At 65.1% G+C, this 26828-nt stretch overlaps 6 protein-coding genes across 7 annotated transcripts; 3 read left to right on the top strand and 3 right to left on the bottom strand.

Moving 5' to 3' along the window:
- Positions 1-86: 86 nt before the first annotated feature.
- ACA1_293850 (Peroxin 22 (Pex22), putative) lies at positions 87-1020 on the bottom strand (the record flags this gene model as incomplete). The annotated part of the gene is made up of 3 exons (XM_004368112.1): positions 87-232; positions 401-476; positions 703-1020. 3 exons carry the CDS (start codon positions 1018-1020, stop codon positions 87-89), a joined length of 540 nt encoding a protein of 179 aa, XP_004368169.1.
- A 627-nt stretch (positions 1021-1647) lies between these two features.
- ACA1_293860 (ubiquitin specific peptidase 16, putative) lies at positions 1648-5922 on the top strand (the record flags this gene model as incomplete). The annotated part of the gene is made up of 12 exons (XM_004368113.1): positions 1648-1839; positions 1920-2003; positions 2095-2238; positions 2356-2545; positions 2660-2796; positions 2974-3133; positions 3306-3405; positions 3500-3800; positions 3894-4028; positions 4165-4233; positions 4345-5450; positions 5601-5922. The coding sequence occupies 12 exons, from the start codon at positions 1648-1650 to the stop codon at positions 5920-5922; spliced, it is 2940 nt and encodes a 979-aa protein (XP_004368170.1).
- A 147-nt stretch (positions 5923-6069) lies between these two features.
- Positions 6070-7082, bottom strand: ACA1_293870 (zinc knuckle domain containing protein; the record flags this gene model as incomplete). The annotated part of the gene is made up of 3 exons (XM_004368114.1): positions 6070-6500; positions 6599-6721; positions 6842-7082. 3 exons carry the CDS (start codon positions 7080-7082, stop codon positions 6070-6072), a joined length of 795 nt encoding a protein of 264 aa, XP_004368171.1.
- A 271-nt stretch (positions 7083-7353) lies between these two features.
- ACA1_293880 (uncharacterized protein) lies at positions 7354-9496 on the bottom strand (the record flags this gene model as incomplete). Its single annotated transcript, XM_004368115.1, has 9 exons — positions 7354-7491; positions 7567-7754; positions 7874-8029; positions 8118-8294; positions 8379-8543; positions 8689-8741; positions 8935-9052; positions 9166-9339; positions 9418-9496. 9 exons carry the CDS (start codon positions 9494-9496, stop codon positions 7354-7356), a joined length of 1248 nt encoding a protein of 415 aa, XP_004368172.1.
- Positions 9497-9681: 185 nt separating this feature from the next.
- ACA1_293890 (uncharacterized protein) lies at positions 9682-12697 on the top strand (the record flags this gene model as incomplete). The annotated part of the gene is made up of 12 exons (XM_004368116.1): positions 9682-9829; positions 9959-10130; positions 10277-10463; positions 10664-10753; positions 10884-10992; positions 11092-11299; positions 11459-11615; positions 11685-11810; positions 11850-12077; positions 12171-12262; positions 12362-12458; positions 12548-12697. The coding sequence occupies 12 exons, from the start codon at positions 9682-9684 to the stop codon at positions 12695-12697; spliced, it is 1764 nt and encodes a 587-aa protein (XP_004368173.1).
- A 587-nt stretch (positions 12698-13284) lies between these two features.
- Positions 13285-26605, top strand: ACA1_293900 (AMP-dependent synthetase and ligase; the record flags this gene model as incomplete). 2 transcript variants are annotated; one of them, XM_004368117.1, is made up of 9 exons in its annotated part: positions 13285-13665; positions 13845-14054; positions 14156-14515; positions 14600-14970; positions 15060-19360; positions 19498-22860; positions 23119-24222; positions 24348-24584; positions 24706-25019. In XM_004368117.1, 9 exons carry the CDS (start codon positions 13285-13287, stop codon positions 25017-25019), a joined length of 10641 nt encoding a protein of 3546 aa, XP_004368174.1. The 2 variants fall into 2 exon arrangements, with proteins under 2 accessions (XP_004368174.1, XP_004368175.1); XM_004368118.1 differs by lacking the exons at positions 13285-13665; positions 13845-14054; positions 14156-14515; ... (4 more) ...; positions 24348-24584; positions 24706-25019 and adding exons at positions 25213-25378; positions 25515-25615; positions 25709-25852; ... (3 more) ...; positions 26471-26516; positions 26561-26605.
- Between the last annotated feature and the right edge of the window lie 223 nt (positions 26606-26828).

Below are 26828 nucleotides of genomic sequence, written 5' to 3' on the forward strand. Positions count from 1 at the left end.
ATGGTCAAGTCCCTCCCTGGATGATGATGATGATGATGAAGAAGAAGAATAAAACAACAACTGTACAAACTACCACCTGGGCGCCCTCACTCGCGGCTCCCAAACATTTCGCTCAGCGTAGCCGCCCACAGCACGCCCTCTGCGCCGCCTTGCCGCTCTGGTGGCGCCCCGGCCACCACCACGCCCAGCCGGGCCACGTGGCGGTGAAGCCCCTCCGCCACGGCCGCGTTCCCTGCAAGCCACCACCACCGACCACCACCACCACCGTACGCGCGTGCGGATTGCGCGGTGAGAAGGCGCCCCCGCAGCAGACAACGACGTCCACCACCCACGACGACGACCACGAGGGGATCTCCAATAGAAAGAAGCACACAGAGAGAAGAAGGTAGGGTGGTGGTACCGTCGATGTGCATGTGGGACTCGAGCTGCCTGGCCATGTGGACCCGTCCCAGCGGCGTGCTGCAGAAGAGCGCCTTCTACGCAACCACCAACCACGACCACCACAACCACGACCACCACAACGCAACCACAACCACCACCGCCACAACCGCCACCGCCACAACCGCCACCACGACCACGACCACGACCACGACCACGACCACGACCACGACCACGACCACGACCACGACCACGACCACCATGAAACGAACAGCTCTGGTGAGAGAGTGGCGAGCGCGGGGTGGGGGTCGGTGTGGCGCGTACGTGCGGATTGAGGCCAGCGGCGAGGAGGCCCCGCGCAGCGAGGAGGGAGCGGACGGCCTCCTCAGTGCTGTCGTCGTCGCACTCGGTGATGAGGTAGAGGTCCGTGTACCGCGCCAGCAGCAGCAGCACCGGCACCGCCGACTCGATCAGCCGCGGCCGGTGGTGACCAGCAGCAGCATCGGCGTCAGCATCGTTATCAAACTCGAGCACCACTCCTCTCGTAGCGCACGACACTCGGCGGCCCTTCACGCTGCTCATCAGGCCGACAGCAGCTGCCGCCACCTCGACGTCACTGCCAGCCGCCGTCATCGCCGCCATGGTGGCCTTGGGCGCTAGCGTCGAGTGGGCAACGCCAGCCCGCGTAGTCGCTGGCCGAGCAGCGGCCGAGGTGCGCGTAGCGGATGATGATGGTGGTGGTGGCCACCTCATGAACCGGCGGTAGGCGTAGTAGGCCAAGGCCAGCACGACGGCCACGCCGCCCGCCCCGCCCAGCACGCGCACCCACTGCCACCAGCCCCACGCTCGCCGTCGGGACCCCGCCGCCACCACGAGCAGGTCGTTGCCCACGCCGACGCCGCCGCTCGCAGGCCTCGTGAGGGGGGCGTGGCCAGCCAACGAGGATGACGTCGCCAGAGGCGCCATCGGAGCAAATCTTGCTGGAGGTGCTGCTGCTGCGGGTGCAGCAGCCAGCTGGTTGCTGGCCGTACTATTCTGGCCTCTTTTTACGGCGCCCGCAAATGGCACCTCCCCCCGCTCCATCTTTGCTCTCTCTCTCTCGTGTGCGGCCCGTTCGCAGCCCCAGCCTCAGTGAAAATGGTGAGAAAAGGCCGGGAAACACAACTAAACAACAAGGCCGCGAGCAAACACAACTAAACAACAAGGCCGCAAACGAGAGCTGCACCCACGCACCCTTCCCAGCGTACGACGTACGGCACCGCCTCTCCGATGCCCCCCAAGAAGAAAGCACAGAAGCAGCTCCAGCAGCAGCTCCAGCGCGCCCAGCAGCAGCAGCGGGGAGGCGGCCAGCGTCGCGGCCCCGCCGACGACGACGAGGGGTCGTGCCCCCACGCCTCCCAGGCCTCGGCGGCCCACGTGGAGCGGATCCTGGCTGGCTCCTCTGCCGCGCCTGCCTGCCAGGTACCCCCCCCACGAATAAATAAATAAATAGCATTTTAAATGGCTATTATTGAAGTCGGGGGGGGGGTACTCGCGCGCAGGTGTGCGCCAAGGGCACGCGGGTGGGCAACAAGAAGGGCGCAGGACACAAGAAGGCCGCCACGCGAAGCGCCGGCAAGCCCGAGGTACCGCCGGCTGCACGCCCTGCTGCCTGCCGCACGTGCACTCACCATACGCCCCGGGGATGGCCGTGTGTCGTGTCGTGTCGTGTTGCAGGTGTGGCTGTGTCTGCGGTGCGGGCTGGTGAGCTGCGGGCGGTACGACGAGGCCCACGCCCTCGGCCACTTTGAGATGACCCACCACCCGCTCGCCCTCAGCCTCACCCACCTCAACGCCTGGTGCTACGAATGCGACCAGGAGGTGCGCCGCACACGCACACACGCACCACCGCACACGTACAATCCGCGCCTTGTGCGTATCTGCCGTTCCTGCTCACCACCCATCGCCACGAACCGGGCGCGGGGCGGGGTACGCCAGGTGCCGATGACCGCGTCCAAGGCTGTGAAGGAGTGCGTGCGGGCCGCCAGGCGTGCCCTCCTCGGAGAGACCCACGAAAGCAACAGCAGCAGCGATGACGATGCCGACGGCTACAACGACGACGACGACGAGGCCGAGGGCCAACACAAATCCAAGCACTCGGGCGCCGCCATCAGCGCTGCCGAGACGGGTGCGCGTCATGCCGTGCCTCTTCTCCTCTGACGTGTGTGTGTGGTGTGTGTGTGTATGTGTATGTGTTGCGTGTGTGTGTGGTGTGCTGACGGTGGGGGCGGGGGGCTTACAGAGAGCTGGCTGGTGAAGGACAAGAAGCGGAACCGGGGCCTGGTCGAGGAGACCAACCCGGCCATCGACTCGGCGGGCACGGGCCTCAAGGGCCTCAAGAACCTCGGCAACACCTGCTTCTTCAACTCCATCATGCAGGTGCACCCCCATCGTGATCACCACCCACCACCACCACCACCACCGCCGCCGCCGCCGCCACCACCGCCACGACCACCACCGCCACCACCGCCACGACCACCACCGCCACCACCGCCACGACCACCACCGCCACGACCACCACCACCACCGTCGTTGTTCACTTCTCTCCGGTGCCAGTGCCTGACCCACACGCCGGCGCTGCGGGAGTACTTGAGCACCGGTCGATTCCCCTCCGCCCGCACGGATCGCCGCCGCGGCGGCAGCGACGACGATGAGGAAGAGGCCGCGGAGCTGTCGGTCGTGGAAGCCATCGCCCTCCACGCCCCGCCCAGTGAAGGTGCGTTGACCTCACACCCCAACGCGCTCTCGCCACGTTTGCCGGCCACGCCGCTGCCGACGCAGTGTCGTTTCTTTGTCGCTGTCCCTCTGCATACATCCGTGTAACCGGCTCGGGGGTGCACGTATGGTGGTGATGTATATATTTATATTTATATGTGGGGTCAATGCAGGACCCATCACGCAAGCGCTGCGGGGGTTCATGGCGGCCATGTGGGCTCCCAAGGGCGCCTGCGTCAACCCGCAGACCCTCTTCTCCGCCATCGCCTCCAAGTGCCCCCCCCCTCTCCCCCAACATACGCGCAACGCTGCACCACATCAGCTGACGGTCACACGACACACGCTACACGTCACACGTCACGTGCAGGGCGGTGCAGTTCCGTAGCTATCGGCAGCAGGACGCGCAGGAGCTGCTGCGGTACCTCCTGGACGGGGTGCGCACCGAGGAGATCGCCCGCCTCGCCCCGCCCCCGCGGGCCGGCAAGGCCGAGCCGCAGCAGCAGCAGGCCAGGCAGCAGAAGGCGGCAGCGACGAGGCCCCGCGAGTCGCCGCAGGCCGCCGCCGGCCCCACCACCACCGCGAAGCCCGGCCCGCCGCCGCCGACCTTCATCGACGTTCTGTTCGGGGGCGTTCTAGAGAGCACCGTCACCTGCCACGCCTGCCACTCCGTACCTACTACCACTACACTACACTACCAACCAACCTACTACCCCCCCCCAATCCACCCCCCCCTAAGGCGAAACTGATCGACCGCGTGGTAGGTGAGCAAAACGAGGGAGCCGTTCCTGGATCTGTCGGTGCCGCTGCCCGCCGAGTGCTACCCGGATAAGCGCCGCCAAAAGGGCGGCGGCGGAGGAGGAGGCCTACGCAACCACCTCGCCGCCGCTGGCGCCAAGGTGACGACACGACACGCACTACACGGCGCGACACCACACAAGTGCGTGCGGTCCGCACTCACCTTTCCGCTGCACGGGATATGCGTACGTGCGTTCGCGCGTTTGTGTTCGTGTGTGTTCGTGTTCGTGTGTGCAGGTGCTGGCCATGTCCGGTGGGGTGGCCTATCAGAAGAAGAAGCACGAGCCCAAGCCCCTCTCCTCCAAGGTAGGGCTTTCCTCCTCGGGCTCCATCTTGTCCAGCACCGCGTAGTAACCTCCCCCCCTCCCCCCGAATATTCACAACTGGGTGCGTGGTGCCTATTCGACGACTTCGAAGCAACTGAAGCAAAAGGCCAAGTTCGAGCGGGCCAAGAAGCGGCGCGAGGAGAAGCTCCGCCAGTCCAAGGCCCTGCGCGATGCCACCGCCGCCGCCACGGCCGATGCCGTCGACGGACCACCGACGGACAACGCGTCCGCCGCTCTCCCCACGGACTCGGCCTCCGTGCAGCCGCCCTCGTTGGATGCGCCGCCGCAGCCCGCGGTGGAGGAGGGTCCATCGTCGCCGCCCACCGGCGACCTCCACTCCGTTGCGCAGGAGGAGGAGGAGGAGGAGGAGGTGCCGGCGGCGGCGGCGGGTTCGTCCGCATCATCGGGGGCGACCTCCGGGCAGCCGGCCCCGGACGCGGCATGCCCTCCGTCGAGCAATGGGCACGCGGAGCAGCACGAGCAGAACAAAACGGAGGAGCGCGAAGACGTCGGCAGCGGCGCAGCGGGCGCCACCGCCACCGCCACTACCGATGAGGCCGCGGCGGGAGCAGATACGGAGGAGGAGGCGGAGGGGCGACGAGAGCTGGACCAGCCCACGAGCGAGCACGAGCCATCCCTCGGGCCGACCGATGAGCCTGTGCCGCCCACGGCAGACATGGACGGCGGCGGCGGTGCTGGTGAGGGGCAAAGTGCACAGCCTATCGCTGCCGCAGCTGCTGCTGGTGGTGGTGCTGGTGGTGCTGGTGCCGAGAGCGGGGCAGCGGGAGAGGTGGCGCCGGAGGGGAAGGAGCGGGAGTGGGACGGGCGGGACGCGGCTGCGGTGGAGCGGTGGGTGACGCCGGAGATGCTGCGCGAGGTGACCCTCTACCGATGCCTCTACGACTTCACGCAGCCGGAAGTCCTCGAGGGCGCCGACGGCTACCGCTGCCCCGAGTGCACCCGCCGCCGCCGCCAGGCCGCCCAGCAGAGCAATGGCGCTGACGACCACCACCACCACGACGACGACAGCGGTGAAGAAGAAAGCCACGACGAAGACGGGAGCGATGAAGGGGGCAAGGGCAAGGGCAAGGGCAAGGGCAAGGAGGAGATGGTGGTCTCGCGGGCCACCAAGCAGCTGCTGATCCATCAGCTGCCCCCCATCCTCACCATCCACGTGAAGCGCTTCCGCCAAACTGCGTGCGTGCTCCCCATCCCGCCCCCAATCAATCAATCAATCATCCGAGAGAGAGAGAGAGAAAGGGAGGAAACAACCCCCCCCCTGACCTCTCTGTCTCTGGCGCTTTCGCGCGTGTGCGGTGTCTGGCGTGCCGTGCCGTGCGTGTGCAGGCATGGCGGGCTGTCAAAGGCGGGGGAGCACGCCAAGTTCCCGCTCGTCTTGTCGATGGCGCCTTTCGTGGTGCCCCAGCAGCAGGAGGAGCAGCAGTACGTGTATCGGCTGTACGGGCTGTCGGTGCACCAGGGCGGCATCGGGGGCGGGCACTACATCGCGCGCGTGTACGCCCACACGCAGCGCCGCTGGTACCACTACAGCGACTCCAGCGGCCGCGAGGTCTCCCTCAACGAAGTCCTCGGCTCGGAGGCCTACGTCCTCTTCTACGAGCGCGTCCCTGCCGCCCACGCGGCCACCACCGACTCCCCTTCGCCCTGACTACCTCCCCCCCCCAAGAAGTAGAACAAAAACAAGAAGAAGAAGAAGAGTACACAAAAAGAATTCCATTCCCAACCTTCTGCACAAGGTCAGCATACGTTCGATGATGTTGCGTGTTGTTGTTGGTGGTGGTGGTGGTTCGGATGTTCAGTCGGAGGAGGAGGAGGAGGAGTGCTTGTGGCTGCGCTTCTTGCGGTCGCTTCCCTTCTTCTCCTTCCTCCTCTCCTTCTTCTCCTTTTTGTCCCGCTTCTCCTTCCTACGCTTCTTGCGTTCGGCGTCCCTCTTGCTGTGCTTCCTTGTCTTGCGGCTCGACGGCGAACGCGAACCCGACGACGAGCGCGAGCGCGAACGTTTCCTCCGCTCTCGATCACGCCTCTCCCTCTTTTCGTCCTTTTCGTCGCCGCTTCCCGCCTCTCGCTTGCTTCTGCTGCTTCTGCTGCTCGTCCTCCTCTTCTTCCGGGGACTCCGCGACCGGGAGCGATGCCGACGCCGGTGGCTCTCCTTCTTCTTCTCCGCCTCCCTCTCCTTTTCGACCACTGCCGGCACGGCTGCTCGCGGCGCAGGCTTACGCTCCGCTTCTGGAAGGCGAGATCAGGCACGTGTGAGCCACACCTATGACACACATACGACACATAACACACGACACACAACACACGAAGAAGGTCCGGTGGCGTACCCGAGTCGGACGAGTCGGACGAACCAGAGTCAGAGTCGGAGGTATCGCTCTCGGTGGAGGAGACGTCAACGTTGTTGGGGTTCAGCTTGACCGAGTTGCGGCACTGGAACGTGAGATGCCCCACTACACCACCACAACACATGTAGCGAGAACTGAGTGTGTGGCCCACACCTGTTCGCACGACACAACACGACACGCAGAGACGCACACGCACGACACGCATCGGGGGGAGGGGGGGTGTACCTCCGTTGCACTTGTAGCAGGTGCCGCGGCTGTTGGAGGTGCCGCTGCCGGTGAGACGGGCGAGGGCGAGGAGGCCCTGCGCCTTCTCGTAGGGGCTCGGGGCCACGGGCAGGCTCTCGGGCACGGGCGCCTCCCCGGTGCCCGTCGCGGTCGGGGCGTAGGGATCGTAGCCGATGGTGTCGGCCCAGATGCCGTGCGTTTGCAGGGCGGCCCCCGTGTGCATGCGATTATTGGCGGGCATCTGGCCCCAGCCGGCCCAAGTAAGTCCCCACCACCATCTCTTCACCTCAATCGATGACACCCAACTACAGAGGATTTCTTCAAGCGTACCCGCGGCATGTTGACAAAAAATTGCGTGTATCCGCCTCCTGGTGAATGGAATTCGTTGCTTTGTGATGAATGATGATTTTGATTTCGATTTGGATTGGAAAAACAAAAGACAACGCCATTGACAAGAGAAAAAGAAAAGAAAAGTATTTTGTGTCGACCACCGCCAGGCGCGAGAAGCCCGCTTAGGGGATCTCGACGTAGTCGCGCCGAGCGCTGCTCTTCTTGTAGAGGTACACCGTCACGCCCGCAATAGCCGCCGTGACGAGGAGCATCGCGATGCCCACGAACCACTTGGTGCCCGCTCCGACCTTGTTGGGGTCCTGCACCGCAAAAACATCACAACCAAACAATCAACCAAACAACCAAAAACAAAGAAGTGTTGTGCCACAACGAACCTGGTAGAACTGCATGGTGACGACGCCGTGGCAGTAGCTGATGGCGGTGGGGGCCGAGCTGTTGGCGTAGGTGGCGCCTCCGTAGGCCCAGATGTTGCCCTTGGCGTCGACGCCCACGAACGTTTGGCTCTCGCACTTTTGGGGCAGGCTACCGTGCTCGATGGCCACCACCAGGGGCGGGTTTTGCACTACAGTGCGTCACACCACACACAACAAACACAACACAACACAACACACAACGAATAAATATATGCACGAGAGCACGAGAGCACACGAAGAGTAGCCGTAGAAGAAGCGAAGGGCGTACTGAGGTCGAGCATGTGGGACTCGGCGTGCGAGCCCGTCGCACCGTGGTCACCGCCGATGATGAGGAGCTCGTTGTCGGCCTGGAGGGTGTTGGACAGACCGTTGAACACAAAGTTGTTGCGGTACTGCACCGTCACGGGGTCCTTCCATTCCTTGTCTGTCGCGCCGCACACGGCCCGAGAAGAACGAAGAAGAACGAAGGTGAGCGCCAGCGCGCGATGAGAAAGAGTTGTGGGGGGGGGTACCGATCATGTCGTAGATGTGGATGTGACTGTTGTCGCCCCAGGTCTGGAAATCGGTTTCCATGCCGGAGTAGACGTAGATGAGCTCCTCGGAGGCGTCCAGGTACATGGCCGGGCTCACGGGCGCCGAAGCCGGACAGTCGCTATCGTCGCAGGGCAGCTTCGTCACCGAGCCGTTTCCTGGTAACGACGCGATCGATGAAGAGTCAGCGCGTAGTGGTGACGAATAGGAGGAGGAGAGCGGGGGAAGTAGTGAGGGCGCACGGATGTCGATGGCCAGGAAGAGCTCGTTGCGCTCAATCGAGGTGGAGCCATCGGGACCCGTGACGCCACCGAAGACGTAGAGCTGGTTGCGGAACACCGCGGCCGAGTGGAACGCCCGCGGCGTCACCGGCGTCTTCAAGGTGACCAGCTTCACGGTGGGCGACGCTGCCGAAGACGAAAAAGAAGAAAAAAAAGAAGAAAGAAAAGGGAGAACACAGCGGACCACAGCACCACACGAGCAGCGGGTCAGTCGCGCCAGACACACACGAGGCAGGGAAGCCCCCCCCTCCCCCCGCGGAGGGCTACGCACTGATGGAATTGGTGAAGTTGACCACGTAGAGGTCCGAGAAGTACGTCCACGGCCTGATATAGATCAACACGACACACGGCACACGGCACGCACGCACGCACGCACACACCACAACGTACACGGATGGAGAGCCGGCCAGAAAGAAGAAGTGTGAGGGAGGGGCGGCCGCGTGTGCAGCGATGCAGCACAGTCAGCGCGGCGCGCATTGGGGATGGGAGGGGGGGTGAGGGGTGGAGGGACGCGTACGTGGGCTGGGTGTTGGTCCGGCCGGAGAAGATGACCAGGCAGCCTTGCACGTGCCCTCCCGCACCAAAGTAGGACGGACCGGGAAGAGGGACCTGCGCCTTGATGAACTTGTTGTTGGCTGCAATGGGGATTGTTTTTTGTATCAGAATTGATCAATCATTAATAAAACACTAAAAAAAATAAAATAACCGTCTAGCCGCGCAGGCTACGCGGTAGGGGATGGGATCGTACCGGTATCGTAGGTGTAAATGTCGGTAAATGCTGTGAAGTCAGTGGCGGTGGGGTAGAGCGTGTTCACGCCTCCAGCAAAATAGATATTGGTGCCGCCGACGCCCCAAAACACGGTGCCCTCTCGGTCGATGGGGTAATCCGCCCCATCAGCTACGGGATGTGTGGCAAAACGTCCTGTCGCCACCAAATGGACCGAAATTAATTTCGAATCGACAAAATCTGCAGATTCTTTGGCGAATGGGGGGGGGGTACGGTAGTTGATTTTAGCGGCGACGGTCGCGACCAAGACCGCCACCACCAGCAAGATGAAAAAAGTGCTAGCACGAGCCATGGTGCGTGCGCCTTGCGAGACTAGTGAAGATGAGGATCTGTGAGAAGAAACGAAAGCGGAGCGGTTCTTGTCGTCCACAGAAGCCAACGCCCAGCCTGCCCGGCCTGAGGAATTCGAAGCATTTGCGGTTCTTGGCGCAAAGGAAGCAGCGTAGCACAGAAAGAAAAGCAAGTAAGCAAGCGAGGATGAAAGGATGGCTCAACCCTCCCGTGGGCAACGGCCAGCAGCCCTCTGGCGGCAAGGGTGGGACAACTACTGGGAGGGACCCTCGCGACGTCTCGCCACGTGACCGCGACAGAGATAGGCCGCCCCCCTCCTACGACAGCGGCAACGGTGAGCCCCCCCCCAATTCTTTTGCGTTCATCCCCTCATTCCTCCTCATCTATTGCCCTCCCCCCACAAACCACCACTTTCTCATGAAGAGCCTATTTGTTTTTGTTTGGCGCGGGGGGGGGGTGATAGGCGCAAGGCGGCCTCCTGCTGGACCGCCGGCCTACAACGGTGGTGGCGGCGGCGCCAATATTCCATTTCGAGAGACGCCTCCCGCCAGCCGTCAGTCGCTGCCGCCCCCGCGCCAGTCCTCCTTCTCACAGGCGGGAGGCCCGGGCTTCACCTCCCCTCCACTCTCCCCACGGTACGCGTACCCCCCCCCGGCGGCATAGCTGCACAACGCGCTCATCTGTGTCGTGTGTGTGTGTGTGTTGGGCGCGCGCGTGTGTTTCGTGTGTTGCGTGCTGTTCCTCGTGCCCTGTTTCTCTCCTGGCGTCGGCCCTCTGGCAGTTCGTCGATGATGATGGGGCAGGGCGCTTTCTCGCCGCCCGGGCGAGGGGGTTCCGGGGACGCGCGCCGAGGCATGCGCGCGCCGGCGGGCAACGACCTGCACCACTACAACGACTACAACGACTACAACGACGATTCACCCCTCCCCGACCCCGAGCCGCCTGCCCGCAAGCCCTTCTCCCAAGGGGTAACCTATACTCCCATCACCTCCACCACCACCGCCACCACCCACCACCGGTTTGCGCTCGCATCGAGTCATCTTCTGCTTCGCCTTCGTCGTTGTCGTCTTCTTCTGTTGTTAAGGGAGGCGCGGTGATGCTGGCGGGGCTGCTTCAGGATTCGTCCCGATCTGACGGGAGGCGCCGTTCCTTTGGCTCCGGGGGGCAGGGGGACGACGGAGGGTTTGACGGAGCGCGCAGCAGCACCAGCACCACCGCCACGAGCTACGAAAAGGAAAAGAGGGCCAAGCCCGACTTGGTGCGCTCCAATCTCTCTCTCTTTGTGCGTGTGCGTGTGCGTGTGTGTGTGTGCGCGCGCGCCTCCTGCGTGTCGTTGGTCGTGTGTTGCGCTCCCAATCTGATCGAGCGCACCCACGGCGTGCACGCAGGGCGAACGGGAGATGGGAGGAGCCCCCGTGGAGCTGCAGCTGGGGCTGCCCGGGGAAGGAGACGAGGGGGTGTTCGGGGAGGGCATGGTCTACATCTCCCGCATCATACGTACGCGGTGGTGCCGGTGCCGGCGGCGGGGCTTTGAGGGGCCTCTCCCTTCGTGCCCAACGTCTGACATGGGGGTGGGCGTGGGTGGTGGGGCTGCAGAGGAAAAGGATTCGTACAAGAAGCGGGTCGCCGAGCTGGAGAATGACATCCAGCTCTCTCGCATGGAAAGGGCGTCGTTCATCGAGCAGATCAACAAGCAGTTCAAGGAGGAGGAGAAGCTGCTGGCCACCGTCCAAACGATGAAGAACGAGTTCGAAGAGCTCCGCTCCACCTACACCCAGACCGTATCCAAGCTCCAAGACTCGCGGTACGCATCACCCTCCCCCAAACCTTTCCCCCGCGCTATCGCGTCGTGCTGGGCTGGTCGCTGGCTTGATGGCTCGCTCACGTGTGTCGGCGGCTGCGACGGCTTCGTGTGCGTGCGTGCGTGCGTGCGTGCGTGCGTGCGTGCGGCGACGTTCGATAGAGACCCGTCCATCGTGGAGATGATCCGGGAGGAGAACACGATCCTGAAGGACAAGCTCAAGTCCATCGAGGGCCACGGTGGCGACGTCAAGGGCCTCGACTTCTCGTCCCTCCCCGCTCCGCGCGGCGGCGACAAAGCATCAGACACCGAGCTAAAGGTGCGTTTGGTTAGTCTCAGCTCTTCTTCTTCTTCTTCTTCTTCAAGCGTGGCTCTGACTTGGCTGCAGCTCAAGCGTGCCATGGAGGAGAAGAAGATGCTCATCGCTGCCCTCAACGAGTCCATGAACAATGCCTCTCGGCTCGAACGGGAAAACGCGCAGCTGCAAGAAGTCGAGAATCGACTCAGGCACTCCGTCCTCTTTGCTCGTGCGCGTGTCGTGCGTGCGTGTCAGTGCGTCGTGTGTGTTCCTGACGGGTCGTCTGGCGTGGTGTGGGATTGGAGCAGGAATGGGATGGACGGAAAGAGCACGCCAGAGAGCATCATCAGACAGATCGAGCTCAACGGGTCGTCGGTGCTGATGTACACCTGCACACGGCTTCAGGACAAGATCGCGATTCTCGGCGCCGCCATCGCGACGCACAACCCCAACGTCATCATGACTGTCATCCTCTACCTCCGAGTGCGTCCCCTCACCTTCATCATCTCCCCCCTCCCTCTCTTCGGCGCGATTGTAGACTCAATTCGCAATTTCCTGTCGGATGCCCACAACCAGGACACGCTCTCCCAGCTGCACCTGTTTGAGATTCTTGCGGACCCCAAGCACGCGGTCGCGCTCAGTCAGTACCGTCACCTCCTGGCCCAGTGGTACGGCTGTTTCCCCCTCCTCCTCCTCCTCCTCGTCGTCGTCCGCCACCACCCAACCACCACCTTTTCGTGTGTGGTGTGCTCACCGCTCACGCGCAGTGGCTACGAGTCGGAGCTCGCCCAGCTCTACCACTTCCTGGAGTGGCCGCAAAAGGAGGGCATGTTCATGCTCAGACAGGCGTTCCGCATCAAAAACGTACACGCGCACACCCTCTCCCAAACGAATGCCACAACAGCGACAGATCGCTCACACCGTTTTGTGGCCACATCTTGTCGGCCCGCCAGCCGACGGAGCGAATGAACGCGCTGCTGTTGTGCATGGACTTCTTCGGCAAGCACGAATCGCTGCAGTGGTACGGGGAGCAGCTGCAGCAGAAGGTCAACTCGCTGGCCTACCTCCGCCAGCAGCCCGAGCCGCCGTTCGAGCGGCCATGAGCCCGACCCGACCCCCCTCACGCCGAGAAAGGCTTGGCGAGCGCAGAGAAGAAGCGATACCAAGACAACCGTCTACGGGAAGAAGAAAACTAAAGAAGGAGGTGTACGAGGACCAATGCCACGGCATCATGATCATTCGTTGTAATTGTCCGTGGGCCATCGACGAGCGAATAAAAATGGCGAAACAGTGGCGACATTGTCGACGACGAGGACGCAGCGAGAAATTAGGGGCCTCGGAGGCCCACCAACCGCCGGAAAGAAGGGGGGGGGGACTCGCCGCATTTTCCGGAGCTGGCGGTGGGGCGGCGTCTTCTTCGCGCCTTCTCCCTCGCTCGCAAACACCAGCCTTCGGCCTCACGCGCTCCCGGCCCGTGGCTGTTCACATTTGTGTGCGAGGTCGCCCACACTCTCTTTTTTTCCCCACTCCCTACATCTCTCTGTTCATCCCCCATCGCGGCAGCCGCCGATTAATTCCATTCGTTCGGAAGAAAACACAAAATCGTCGTGACCACATCATCTCCGTCGAATTCGATCACTCTCTCGTCACAGCAGAGGCCATCATATAACACACCGAGGTAAACACCAACATGGCCACTACCATCCCTACCATCTGTGGCAAGACTGTCCAGGGCAATCCACGCACTCTCGTGGACCTCCTCCAACGACACGCCGCGGCTACCACTACCTCGCCTGCCGATGCGGCCAACACGACCGCATCGGCCATTTCTTCGGGCTTCTCATGGATCGATGACAGCGGAAATGTGGCCCGCAAGCTCACCTACGCCGACCTCGAGCGGGAAGCCCGCGTGGTGGCTCAGGGCCTCCAGGCCAACAAGGCCCATGGCCAGCGCGTTCTTCTCATCTTCGAGCCCGGTCTCGATTTTGTCGTGGGCTTCTTCGGCTGCGTCTACGCCGGCGCCATCGCCGTACCGGTCTACCCGCCCCTCAAGGACGAGGACTTCTTCAAGGTGCCCTCCCCCAGCCCCAGAACGTGGCGTCATTGTGATCAATGCAATCTCAGCCCAATTCGTTTTCTTATTGGCTGGTTGTTGCCTCCCCCCCCCGATTTTTTGTGATTAGCGCCACTAATCGCAGATGCATTTGTGCCTCCTCGTGGTGTGGTGGTGGTGGTGGTGGTGGGCTGCAGCTCGACGGGCTGGTCATTGACAGCGAGGCACGGTTCATGCTCACCACGTCCGTCGTACACAAGGGCCTCCAGCGCAAGCTGCTCAACCCGCTCGCGCGGGGCGGGTACGCGCTCAAGAAGCTCCTGCCCATCGCCATCGACCTCCTCGACCGCACCGCCTCCTCGTGGACCCCTCCCGACATCTCCCCCGCCTCTCCCGCCTACCTTCAGGTCCGCACCACGCGACACACACACACACACACACACGGCACATCAAAAGAGAGGGCTGACCAAGTGGCTTTCGCCTGTGCGTGTGATGTTGTTGCTTCCAGTACACGTCGGGCTCCACGGCGTTCCCCAAGGGGGTGGTGGTGACGCACGAGAATGCCGTCTACAACGCGGTGGCCATCAGTCACCTGCTCGACACGCAGGCCCCGCAGCAGCTCGGTCTGTGCTGGCTGCCCCTCTACCACGACATGGGCCTCGTGGGCAACGTGCTCTCGGTGCTCTACTCGCGCATGCCCATGATGCTCATGGCCCCCTCCACCTTCCTCAAGCGGCCCGACATGTTCCTCCACCTCGTCGCCCAGCACCGCGTCACCCACGTCGCCGCGCCCAACTTTGCCTACGAACTCTGCGCCCGCAAGCTCTCCGACGCCGTCGCCCGCCAGCTCGACCTCTCCCACCTTCGCGTACCCACACCTCACTCGACCTCCAACCCACCACCCGGAAACGACTTTCCTAATTTTGCGCTTCATTGTAACGGCTTGTTGCAGGTGGCGTTGAACGGAGCCGAGCAGGTCCAGGCGTCGACGCTGCGCCGTTTCTGCGACAAGTTCGGACCCAGCGGGTTCACCATGGACAAGTTCTACGCCTGCTACGGCCTGGCCGAGGCCACCCTCATCCTGACCGGCGGACAGCAGGGCGTCCCGCCCACCTTCCTCGCCTCGCCGGCGTCGTCGGCCGGGGCCAAGGAGGAGCGCGTCCGACCCGGCGACGTGCTCGTGGCGTGCGGCACCAGCCTCCCCGAGGGCGAGATCCGCATTGTCGATCCTGTCTCCCGCACCGCCTGCCCGCCCCTCTCCGTCGGCGAGATCTGGGCGCGCGGCCCCGGCATCTCTCCCGGCTACTACGGCCAGCCCGACAGGTACTCGCCCTCCACCACGACCGCACATATAAACGCCGCGGGGTTCTTCTTCTCATACTTGTGTGCGTGTGCGTGTTATGATTGTACAGAACGCAGGAGGTGTTCGCGGCCACCGTGGAAGGCGACGCGTCGTCGGCGTGCTACATGCGCACGGGCGACCTGGGCTTCGTGAACGAGAAGGGCGAGCTGTTCGTGACGGGCCGCCTGAAGGACCTGATCATCGTGCGGGGCCGCAACGTGTACCCGCTCGACATCGAGTGGACCATCCACAGCGCCAGCGACCTCGTGCGCCCGGGCTGCTGCGCCGTGTTTTCGGTGCAGCTCGAGGGCCACGACGAGGAGAAGGTGGTGGCCGTGGCCGAGCTGCGTCAGCCCGTGGCCGACGCCAAGGCGCGCGACGACCTCGTGCTGAGCATCAAGACGGCGGTGGCGCGCGCGTTTGACGGCCTGGAGCTGCACGACGTGGTGCTGGTCAAGGAGCATACGGTGCCCAAGACGTCGTCGGGCAAGCTCATGCGCTTCGCCTGCCGCTACAGCTACCTGCAGGCCTCGCTCGCCCGCCTGGACTCCAACACCAACAGCGGCGCCGGCGGTCGCAACCTGGTGGGGGGCGTGGTGGACAAGCTCGTGCAGGCCTTCAAGCCGCGCAAGGAGGCCCTCCAGCGCTACATCGTGAACAAGGTGGCCGAGGCCGTCGACCTCGACGCCGCCAACATCGACCCGGCGTGCGACGTGCGGTCCTACGGCATGGACTCGCTCCGGCAGATGCAGCTCCTGCGCGAGCTCGAGGACCGCCTGGGCTGCGCGCTGCCCACGAGCCTGTGCGACGAGTACAACTCGATCGAGCAGATCGTCGACCTGCTCCTCTCCGACGCCTACACCAAGATCTCCCCGCGCCTCACCAAGTTCATCGACGAGGAGCTCGCCGCCTTCAAGCCCGAGAAGCGCCGCCAGCGCCGCAAGGGCGGCTTCGAGCTCAAGTCTGCTCTGCAGAGCAACGGCACTAGTGCCAGCAGTGACAGCATCGCCGAGGCCCAGGCCAAGGAGGAGGAGGACGACGAGGCCCTGCCCGAGGTGGACGTGGCCGCGCTCGCGCAGCCGGTGGTGCCCACGCTGGAGGACTACCCGGGCGCGCCGATCGCGATCGTGGGCATGGCGTGCCGGGTGCCCAAGGCGCGCAACGTGGGCGAGTTCTGGTCCAACCTGGACTCGGGCGTCGATGCCATCTCGCAGATCCCGGCCGACCGGTGGAACGCGGAGGCCTTCTATGACCCGGACATGGACAAGCCGGGCAAGATGCCCACCACGCAGGGCGGCTTCCTGGACGACGTGGACAAGTTCGACGCGTCGTTCTTCCACATCGGCGCGCGCGAGGCCGAGGTCATGGACCCGCAGCAGCGCATGGTGCTCGAGGTGGTGTACGAGGCGCTCGAGGACGCCGGCATGAGCCTGGACAAAGTGCGCGGCTCGCGCACGGGCGTGTTCACGGGCGTGTGCTTCTCCGACTACCACAAGGTGCAGGTGGCCGACCCGGACAAGATCCGGCCCTACGTGCAGACCGGCTGCGCGTCGAGCATCGTGCCCAACCGCGTGTCCTACTTCTACGACCTCAAGGGACCCTCGTTCACCGTCGACACGGCCTGCTCGTCCTCGCTGGTCGCGCTCCACCTGGCCTGCGAGAGCATCCAGCGCGGCGAGTGCGACCGCGCCATCGTGGCCGGCACCAGCACCAACCTGCTCCCGGAGATGTTCATCGCCTTTGCCAAGCTCCACATGCTCTCGCCCAACGGCCGCTGCAAGGCCTTTGACGCCTCGGGCGACGGCTACGTGCGCAGCGAGGGCATCTGCGTGCTCGTCATCGAACCGCTCGCCACCGCCGCCCGCGAACGCGACTCCGTGCGCGCCCTCGTGCGCGCCACCGGCACCAACCAGGACGGCCGCACCGCCGGCCTCACCTTCCCCGGCCGCGACGCGCAGGCCGCGCTGCTCCGCGAGGTCTACTCGCGCGCCCGGCTCACCCCGTTCGACGTCCAGTTCATCGAGGCCCACGGCACCGGCACCCGCGCCGGCGATCCCGTCGAGGCCGGCGCCATCGGCTCCGTGCTGGGCGAGGTGCGCCCCGGCGACAACCCGCTCCTAATCGGCTCCGTCAAGTCCAACATCGGCCACCTCGAGGGCGCCTCGGGCCTCGCCGGCGTCATCAAGGCCGTCCTGGCCATGGAGCACGGCGTCATCCCGGCCAACCTCCACTTCCAGACCCCCAACCCGGACATCGACTTTGACGGCATGCGCCTCAAGGTCACCGGCACCAAGACCCCGTGGCCCGCCTGCTCCGTCCGCCGCGCCGGCGTCAACTCGTTCGGCTTCGGCGGCAGCAACGCCCACGCCGTCATCGAGCAGGCGCCCCTCGTGCCCGCCCTCGCCCTCCCCGCCCACCACCGCCGCAACGAGCGCACCCCGCAGGCCTTCCCCGTCGTCCTCTCGGCCCACACCAAGCAGGCTCTCGCCGACCTCCAGCAGGCCTACGCCGCCCGCCTCGCCGACACCGCCGACGGCCTCGGCCTCGCCGACGACGCCGAGCACCTGATGGACCTGGCCTACACGCTGGCCTGCCGGCGCACGCACCACGGCTACCGCCTGTCGACGGTGGTGTCGTCGGCGGCGGAGCTGGCGGCGGAGCTGCCCAAGGCCAAGATCGCGAAGATGCCCGAGGCCGACAAGGCCAAGCAGGTGCTGTTCGTGTTCACGGGCCAGGGCGCGCAGTGGTACGCCATGGGCCGCCAGCTGCTGCGCGACGAGCCGGTGTTCCGCGACTGCATGCGCGAGTGCGACCGCATCGTGCGGCGCCTGGTGGGCTGGTCCGTGCTCGAGGTGCTCGCGCAGGATGAGGCCACGACCATCGTCAACCGGCCGGACATCGCGCAGCCGTGCACCACCTCGCTCCAGGTCTCGCTGGTGCGCCTGTGGCGCCACTGGGGCGTGGAGCCCTCGATCGTGGTGGGACACTCGAGCGGTGAGATCGCCACCGCGTACGCCGCCGGCGCGCTGTCGCTCGAGGCCACCATCCGCACGGCCGTGTACCGCGGCGAGGCCATGAAGGTCAACGAGAGCGGCCGCGGCAAGATGGCCGCCGTGGGCATGACCGAGCAGGAGGCCGCCGAGTTCCTGGCCCCCTACCGCGGCAAGGTCGGCATCGCCGCCGTCAACTCGCCCACCAACTGCACCATCTCCGGCGACGCCGCCGAGATGGAGGCCATCGGCGAGGTGCTCAAGGAGCGCGGCGTCTTCTGCCAGTTCCTCCGCATCGACTGCGCCTACCACTCGCACCACATGCTCCCCGTCGGCGCCCGCCTCACCGAGCTCCTCACGGGTCTCGAGACCCAGGGCGGCGAGCAGACCCGCGTGCCCATGATCTCCACCGTGCTCGGCGCGCCCTGCAAGGCCTCCGACCTCGGCGCCGACTACTGGGTGCGCAACCTGGTCTCCATGGTCCGCTTCTGGCCCGCCATCGAGGCCGCCTTCCGCACCACGCGCATCGACGTCGTCGTCGAGATCGGCCCGCACCCGGCCCTCCAGGGTCCGCTGCGCCAGTGCCTGCTGGCCCTCTCCGCCCAGCCGCCCGCCGTGCTGCCCTCCATCATCCGCAAGGAGGACGAGCAGCGCCGCATGGTCCTCTCCCTCTGCGCCCTCCACGACGCCGGCGTCGACGTCGCCTGGGACCGCGTGTTCCGCGACAAGCTGCTCGTCGGCTACCGCGAGCCCCGCCTCGTGCGCGGCCTGCCCTCGTTCCCGTGGCAACGCAAGTCCTACTGGCACGAGTCCGACATCTCGCGCCAGTCCCGCTTCCGCGAGCTGGGCCACGAGCTCCTGGGCCACCGCCTCCACCAGGCCCACGGCGCCGCCCTCTGGCAGAACGAGCTCAAGGTGCCCCACCTGCCCTACCTCAAGGACCACGTCGTCCAGGGCTCCATCGTCTTCCCCGGCGCCGGCTACATCGCCATGGCCGCCGCCATCCCCACCGACGAGACCAAGAGCGCCGGCGGCGACGCCGTCAACACGCCCGTTGCGATCGAGGAGATCGTGTTCAAGAAGGCCCTCATCTTCGAGACCGACCAGACCGCGATCAAGACCCAGCTCACGCTGGCCGACAAGGAGGAGGAGGGCCGCCGCGACTTTACCGTCTTCTCGGCCGACGGCAGCGGCTGGCAGGAGCACTGCAGCGGCAAGCACCGCAGGCTCGCCCCCGCCGCCCCGGCCGCCGCCGATCAGATCGAGGCCAACAAGGCCCTCATGCAGGCCGTCAAGGAGCGCTGCCCGCACTTTGTCTCCAAGGACGAGTGCTACAAGGTCTTCAACGACGCCGGCCTCGAATACGGCCCCGACTTCCAGGGTGCGTACACACACTCTTTTTTATACCCATCCATCCATCCATCCATCCCTCCTCTCTCTCTCTCTCTAGAAGTGTGTGTGGTGGTTGTTGTTCACCAACGACACGACACTCACGATACGACATGTGTACATGTGCAGGCATCGAGGAGCTGCACCGCGGCGACGGTGAGGCGTGGGCGGTGGTGAGCTCCGTGGCGTGCGCGCTGCCGCCGGCGGGAAGTTCCTACGCGATCCACCCGACGGTGCTGGACGCGTGCTTCCAGGTGCTGATCGGGGCCGTGGGCGGCTCGCTCTCGGAGAGCTACCTGCCGGTGCGGATCGGCAAGATCGAGGTGCACTCGCCGTGCCGCGCGGCCAAGTACTTTGTGCACGCCACGGCCAAGAAGCCCGCCCAGGGCAGCTTCGTGGGCGACATCCGCCTGCTGGGCCTGGCCGACGGCGAGGACAAGGTGAGCGTCGAGGGCCTCCTGTGCGCCTCCATCGGCAAGAAGGGCGGCGCCAAGGGCGGCGACGAGCAGGGCTCGTGGGAGTGGAACGAGAGCCTCTACGAGTTCGTGTGGAGGCCCGACCTGGCCCTGCTCGTCCACGGCGCCGACGGCCTCGTCGCGCAGGCCGTGCCACCGACCGACGCCGCGTGGGACGACGAGCCCGAGCGCGTGGCGCTCGCCTACCTGCGCCGCGTCGCTGCCTCGTTCGAGGCGAGCCCCGAGAAGCGCGAGCGCATCGTGCCCCTCTACCGCCCGCTCTACGACTGGCTCGAGGCCACCGTGCGCGCCACGGCCGAGCAGGCCGCCGCCGAGAACGTGCCCGTGGAGGCCTTCTTCAACGCCGAGGAGGAGCAGGCGCTCAAGGACGAGAGCCTCGTGGTGCACCGCATCGGGTACCACCTGGAGGAGATCCTGCTGGGCACCACGGACCCGCTCTCGCTGCTGTTCAAGGACGACACGGTGTACCGCGTGTACGAGAAGGGTCCCACCTTCTACCAGGCCAACCAGATCCTCGGGCAGGCGCTCGACCTGCTGGCCCACAAGCACGGCCAGCTGCGCGTGCTCGAGATCGGCGCCGGCACGGGCGGCACCACGACGCACGCGCTGCCGGTGCTGGGCAAGCGCTTCGTGTCGTACACCTTCACCGACATCTCGCCCTCCTTCTTCGAGAAGGCCAAGGCCAAGTTCGCCCCGTGGGGCGGCCGCATGAAGTTCCAGGTGCTCGACATCGAGAAGGACCTCGACGCCCAGGGCTTCACGCCCGAGTCCTACGACCTCATCGTCGCCACCGACGTGCTGCACGCCACCGTCGACATCGTCCAGACCCTCACCAGCGTGCGCCGGCTGCTGGCCCCCGGCGGCCAGCTGCTCATGAACGAGTTCGTCAACACGCCCATGTGGATCCAGACCGTGTTCGGCACCCTCTCCGGCTGGTGGCGCTTCCAGGACCCCGAGCGCCGCAGCGTCGGCCCCACCCTCTCCGAGCAGGCCTGGCGCCAGGCCTTTGTCGACAGCGGCTGGGCCGCCATCCACCCGCTGCACGACCGCCGCCCGCGCCCCATCCACGCCACCTTCCTCGTCACCGCGCCCCTCTCCGCCCCCGCCGAGCCCGCCACCACCCCCGTCGTCTACGTGCTCGCCGACGCCGGCGAGGAGCAGGAGGCCGTCGTCGCCGAGCTCGCGAGCCTGTGCGCTGCGGCGCCGCGCGAGCTGGTGCGCGTGGCCGCGGCCGGCGAGGCGGCGGCGCACGGTACGCTGGTGTACCTGCCCTCGCTGTCGAGCGCGTCCGTGTTCGAGGGCGTGTCCGACGGCGAGTTCGAGCGCATGAAGGCGGCGGTGAGCGGCCACTGCGGCGAGGTCTACTGGGTAACGCGCGGCGGCAACATGGACTGCCCGCTGCCCCACAACGCGCCCCTTGTCGGCTTCTCGCGCGTGATGAAGAACGAGCGCCCGGGCATCAAGAGCTGCGTCGTCGACGTCGACCCGCACTTCACGCCCGCGCAGGTGGCGGCCAGCGTCTTCGAGGCGCTCGCGTCGCCGCACGTGCGCGACGAGGAGGAGCTCGTCGTGCGTCAAGGCGCCGCCGCCTCCGAGCGGCCGGTGGTGTACGTGCCGCGCGTGGCGGCCAAGAAGGTGTCGGCCGATCTGCAGCGCACCGAGGAGAAGCGCTACGGCGACTGCGCGGGCCTGCGGCTCGAGGTGGGCACGGCGGGCCTGCTCAACACGCTGCAGTGGCGCGAGTCGCAGCGGCGCGCGCCCGGCCCGGGCGAGGTCGAGGTGCAGGTGCAGGCCACGGGCCTCAACTTCAAGGACGTGATGCTGGCCATGGGCATGCTCTCCGACGAGGCCGTCGAGGGCGGCTTCTGCGGGCGCAACCTGGGCATCGAGTGCTCCGGCGTCGTCGCGGCCGTGGGCGAGGGCGTCGCCGACCTGGCCGTCGGGCAGCGCGTGGTGTGCGTGGCGCGCTACTGCTTCTCGACCTACGTCACCACCCTGGCGCCGCTGGTGCAGCCCATCCCCGAGTGGATGAGCTTCGAGGAGGCCGCCACGATCCCGGCCACCTTCCTCACGGCCCTCTACGCGCTCAAGCACCTGGGCCACATCCAGCCGGGCGAGTCGGTGCTGATCCACGCCGCGGCCGGCGGCGTGGGCCAGGCGGCCATTCAGCTGGCGCACCTGTTCGGCGCCGAGGTCTACGCGACGGTGGGCAGCCGCGAGAAGCGGGAGTTCATCGAGCGCGAGCTGGGCGTGCGGCCCGACCGCATCATGAACTCGCGCAGCCTCGACTTTGTGCAGGAGCTCGCCAAGAAGACCGACGGCCGCGGCGTCGACCTCGTGCTCAACTCGCTCTCGGGCGAGGCCCTGAAGAAGAGCGTGGGCGTGCTGGCCCCGTTCGGCCGCTTCCTGGAGATCGGCAAGCGCGACATCTACGGCAACTCCAAGCTCGACCTGCTCCCCTTCGGCCAGAACCTCTCCTTCTTCGCCATCGACCTCGACCGCCTCAACGGCTCCCACCCGCACACGTCGGGCCGCATCTTCCGCGAGCTCATGGCCCTCTTCCACGAGCGCAAGCTCCGACCGCTCCCGCGCAAGGTCTACTCGTTCGGCCGCGTCGAGGAGGCCTTCCGCTACATGCAGCAGGGCAAGCACATCGGCAAGGTCATCCTCTCCCTCCGCCCCGACGAGCCCGTCCGCACCCTCCTCCCCGCCTTTGCCTTTGACCCGGCCCCCGTCTACCTCCTCGTCGGCGGCCTCGGCGGCTTCGGCTCGGCCGTGGCCCGCTGGATGGCCCAGCACGGCGCCACCAACCTCGCCTTCCTCTCCCGCTCCGGCGCCGCCGCCCCGGCCGCCGCCCAGGCCGTCGAGGAGCTCACCGCGCTCGGCGCCCACGTCCTGGTCGAGAAGGCCGACGTCGTCGACCGCGACCAGCTCCAGGCCGCCCTCGGCCGCATCCGCGCCCACTTCCCCGCCGCCCCCGGCTTTGGCGGCGTCATGCAGGCCGCCATGGTCCTCGGTACGCACCACCACTCCACCACTCCACCAATTTGTTATTTATTTATAATTTATTATGTGTGGCCACCACCTCCGCCTCCGATGATGATTGAACAACATCCTATGCTAAGCCTGAACATCGCCATGTCGACAACTGTGTTTTGCGTGTCTCTGAGGAGCTTTTGTTTTTATTTATGTATCTTTTATTATCTAGTCCTCCTGCATTGTAGCTCATTATCTCTCTCTCTCTATCTCGTTGTTGTTGTGGTGGTGATGGCAGACGATTGCCTGCTGGACGACATGACGCCGGACCGGTTCCGTCGCGTGGTGGCGCCCAAGGTGCGCGGCACACACAACCTGGTGGAGCTGCTGGGCGCCGAGCCGCTGCGCTTCTTCGTGCTCTTCTCGTCGGTGTCGGCCGTGGTGGGTAACCTGGCCCAGTCCAACTACGCCGCCGCCAACGCCTACCTCGACGCCCTGGCCCACCAGGCGCGCGCCCGCTCCCCGTCGCTCCCGCTCGTGTCCATCAACTGGGGCGCCATCGGCGACGTGGGCTACGTGGCCGAGCGCAAGGACCTCGAGGAGTCGATGAAGAAGCGCGGCATCTACCCGCTTCCCATCGACCACGCCCTCCACGTCCTGCAGTGGGCCATTACCGACCTGCCCGCGCAGGTCGTCGCTTCGCCCATCGTGTGGCGGGTGGCCGCCAACACGCTCCCGTCCCTCACCTCGGCCCGCTTCCGCGCGCTCCTGGTCGACGACCGAGGCGAGGCCACCGAAGGCGGTGCCGGCGGCGGCAGCTCGGTGTCAGTCTTCCAGCAGCTTTCGGCCGCGCCCGCCGAGGAGCGCATCGAGATCCTGCGCCAGAGCCTGCGGGCCAAGCTGAGCTCCATGCTCGGCATCTCGGCCGAGGACATCGAGATGAGCAACAAGCTCACCGACCTGGGCGTCGACTCGCTCATGGCCGTCGAGCTCAAGAACTGGATCGACAAGGAGATGAAGATCTCCCTCTCCGTGCTCGACCTCACCGGCGGCAAGAGCATCGACGAGCTCGTCGTCAAGATCCTCTCCCTCTCCTCTCTCGCCCCCTCCTCGTCGTCGTCGTCATCGTCCGACGCGACCGCTGTCTCGGCATCGGCGTCGTCGGCGGCGGCGTCGGGTCCCGTGGCGGTGTTCGAGTGCTACCGGAAGGTGGAGAAGCCCAAGGCGCGCCTGGTGTGCTTCCCGTACCTGGGCGGCGAGCCCTCCGTGTTCCGCAGCTGGACCGCGTTCGTGCCGGCCGACGTGGAGCTCTACGCCTACGTGCCCCAGCGCTCGTCCGCCTGGGAGGACCTCCTCCCGCTCATCCTCGACCAGCTCGCCCTCCTCGACCAGGCTGCCCCCGGTACTTAAAGACGACGCACACACACGACACACGACACACGACACACGACACACACATGACACACAACGGACGTGTTGGTGACTCATTGTCTTGTCGCGTTGTGTGTGTATATGTGTGCTATGCAGCTCCGCTGGTGTTCTACGGTCATTCGATGGGCGGCCTGATCGCGTACGAGGCGGCGTCCCACTTCCGCGCGTCGTCGCAGCTCGTGGTGGCGGCGATCGCCTCGCCCGACGAGCCCAGCTTCTTCGCCACGGAGTGGGAGGGTTGGTCCGACGCCGTGCTGGCCGCGGCCCCCGTGGAGGACTTCATGCGCGTGGCCATGCAGCAGGGCCTCATCGTCAACACCACCCTCGACCCCGGTACGTCAGCCTCTCCCTCTCCACCTGTGACCGCACACGCGTGCGTGTTGCGCGTTCCTCCCATCAGCGCGTTTGGCCTGACACGCGTGTGTCGTGTGTCGTGTGCGGTCGCTGATTACAGAGGTGATCCGTTCGTCGATCCTGCTCGGCAAGCGGTACCTGCCGTGGCGAAAGGCGTCGGGCCTGTACGGCGAGGGCCAGAGGAAGCAGATGCAGAGCAAGCTGCTGGCGGTGGACGGCGAGAAGGACCTGATCTTCAAGGACAAGACCCACCTCCTCTCCTGGGAGCACTACACCACGGCCGCCTTCGAGTTCCTCTCCATCGCCGAGGGCAGCCACCTCTTCCTCAACGAAGAGGCTGCCATGGTCAACTTCGTGCCCGCCCTCTCGGCCGTCCTCGCCTCCGCTGCCGCTTCCTCCTCCTCCTCATCGTGATCGCTGCCTCTCTCTCTCTCTCTCTTCTTCCTCCTTCGTTCTTCCTCCTTGTTGTTTTTTTCCCCCAACCACCAGCTCCCCTTTGGTTTCTCGTCCTTTCTTGGCGGTTCTCTTTCATTTTTCATTTTCCTTTTCCTTTTTTTCGTTTGGAATTTGGACTGCTCTTTTTGTATTTCTATTTTCTGCGCTCAAGATGAAGGCCGCAAAGGAGAAGAGCCGGTCAAGGTGGGGCTGGTGGTGGAGGCTCTGGGAGAAGCTGCAGGGATGGTGGCTGCTCGTGGTAGTGCGCTACCTGGGCCTCGGTCGACCCCGTTCCATCCCGTCTGCTTCCGATTCCTTCCACAAGATCCTCTGCCTCGGTACACACATGTGCCACCATTTTGGTGCCTCTTTTTCTTCGATCGTTATATCACTCCATCGCGTTCCCATCTTCAAGCGATTCACAGATGCCACATCTAATTAAATCAAAAAACAACGTTACGATCTGGAGGACAGGGGATGGAACGGTCGAGGGCTGGGGCGACGTATGGCGGCTGGGGCGGCTCACGGCCGGCTTTCCCGCGCGCCTGCAGGACCTCCTGGACGAAACCGACAAGGTACCACCGGCATAGCTAGCTCTGCGGGTGGTCTACACGCCACACGCCGCTCACCGCACACCACCCACCACCACCCACCACCAGATCCGGCAGCATTGGGTGGTGATCAATCGAGGGCACTACGGCGCGACGACTGACGACTGGTTGCCCGACGCGGCCCACAAGGCGAGTAGTCACCGCGCGCGCGCGTGGCGTTGTGGCCTGAGACATGGGCGATCCTACAATGACGACGGGCGGGTGATGTGGTGGGATGATGTGCTGGGCAGCCATCGGTCGGCCCGGCTCAGTGGGTGAAGCGCACGCTGTGGTGCGACGTCATGGACGACCCCAACGTCAACGATGCCGAGGTGGTGCTCCTTGGGCTCGGCTCCATGGACAACCTGTACGCGCATCGATGTGTTGGTCGTGTCGTTGGTCGTGCGCGTCTATTTATCGATGAGTTGGTCGTTAGGTATGGCGAGGACCCCAAGAGCGCGTCGCACACGGTCGACAACTTCATCGCCATCTGCAGCGCCCTCAAGGATCTGCGCAAGTTGGTCTTCGTAAGCCCCATCCCCGCCGGGTACGTTTTGTTGACCGTTGGCCCGGCGTCCCCTCTCCTCCTTCAGGGACTCTAGGGGCGCTAACGTTGGTAGCACGTGGTGCGACCATTGGCAGGCGAGAGGTCGAGCGAGGCCACAAGCGGCGCAATCTGGAGCGCAACGTGCTCCTGTGGGAGTTTCTGCAGGCCCAGCAGCAGCAGCAGCAGCAGCAGCTCGACTCCAGCCAGTAAACCTCTCTTCTTCCTTCTCCCCCCCCCACCATGAATTGATTATTCACAGGCTTATTTATGATGGGCTGTCACACCGCAGGGAGCCGATGGGCGCAATCTACCCGGGACCCGGCTGGCAGGGGCGACATGGTCGAGACATGTACGCCAGCGATTTCCTCCACTTCAACTCGCAGGTGCGCACTCCCTTGCTGTGGTGTGGTGTGGTGTGGCTCACCTGAACATGGGTGTGGTGATGATGCAAAAGGGGTACCAAATGCGTGCGGAGGAGTGGGGCAATCTGCTGCTGCAGCCCCTGCTTCGAATCGAGTGGCGCAGTTGGCAGAAACTCATCAAACCCAGCCGACCCCTCTCTTCACCCTCGTCCGATGCTCGACAGCGTCGGCGGTAAACAACAAATAATTAAATATTTCATTGAAGAACACTGAACGGGGATGTGTAAAA

This window comes from Acanthamoeba castellanii, assembly GCF_000313135.1.
Source record: "Acanthamoeba castellanii str. Neff unplaced genomic scaffold scf7180000084777, whole genome shotgun sequence".
Classification (NCBI taxonomy): Eukaryota; Discosea; order Longamoebia; family Acanthamoebidae; genus Acanthamoeba; species Acanthamoeba castellanii.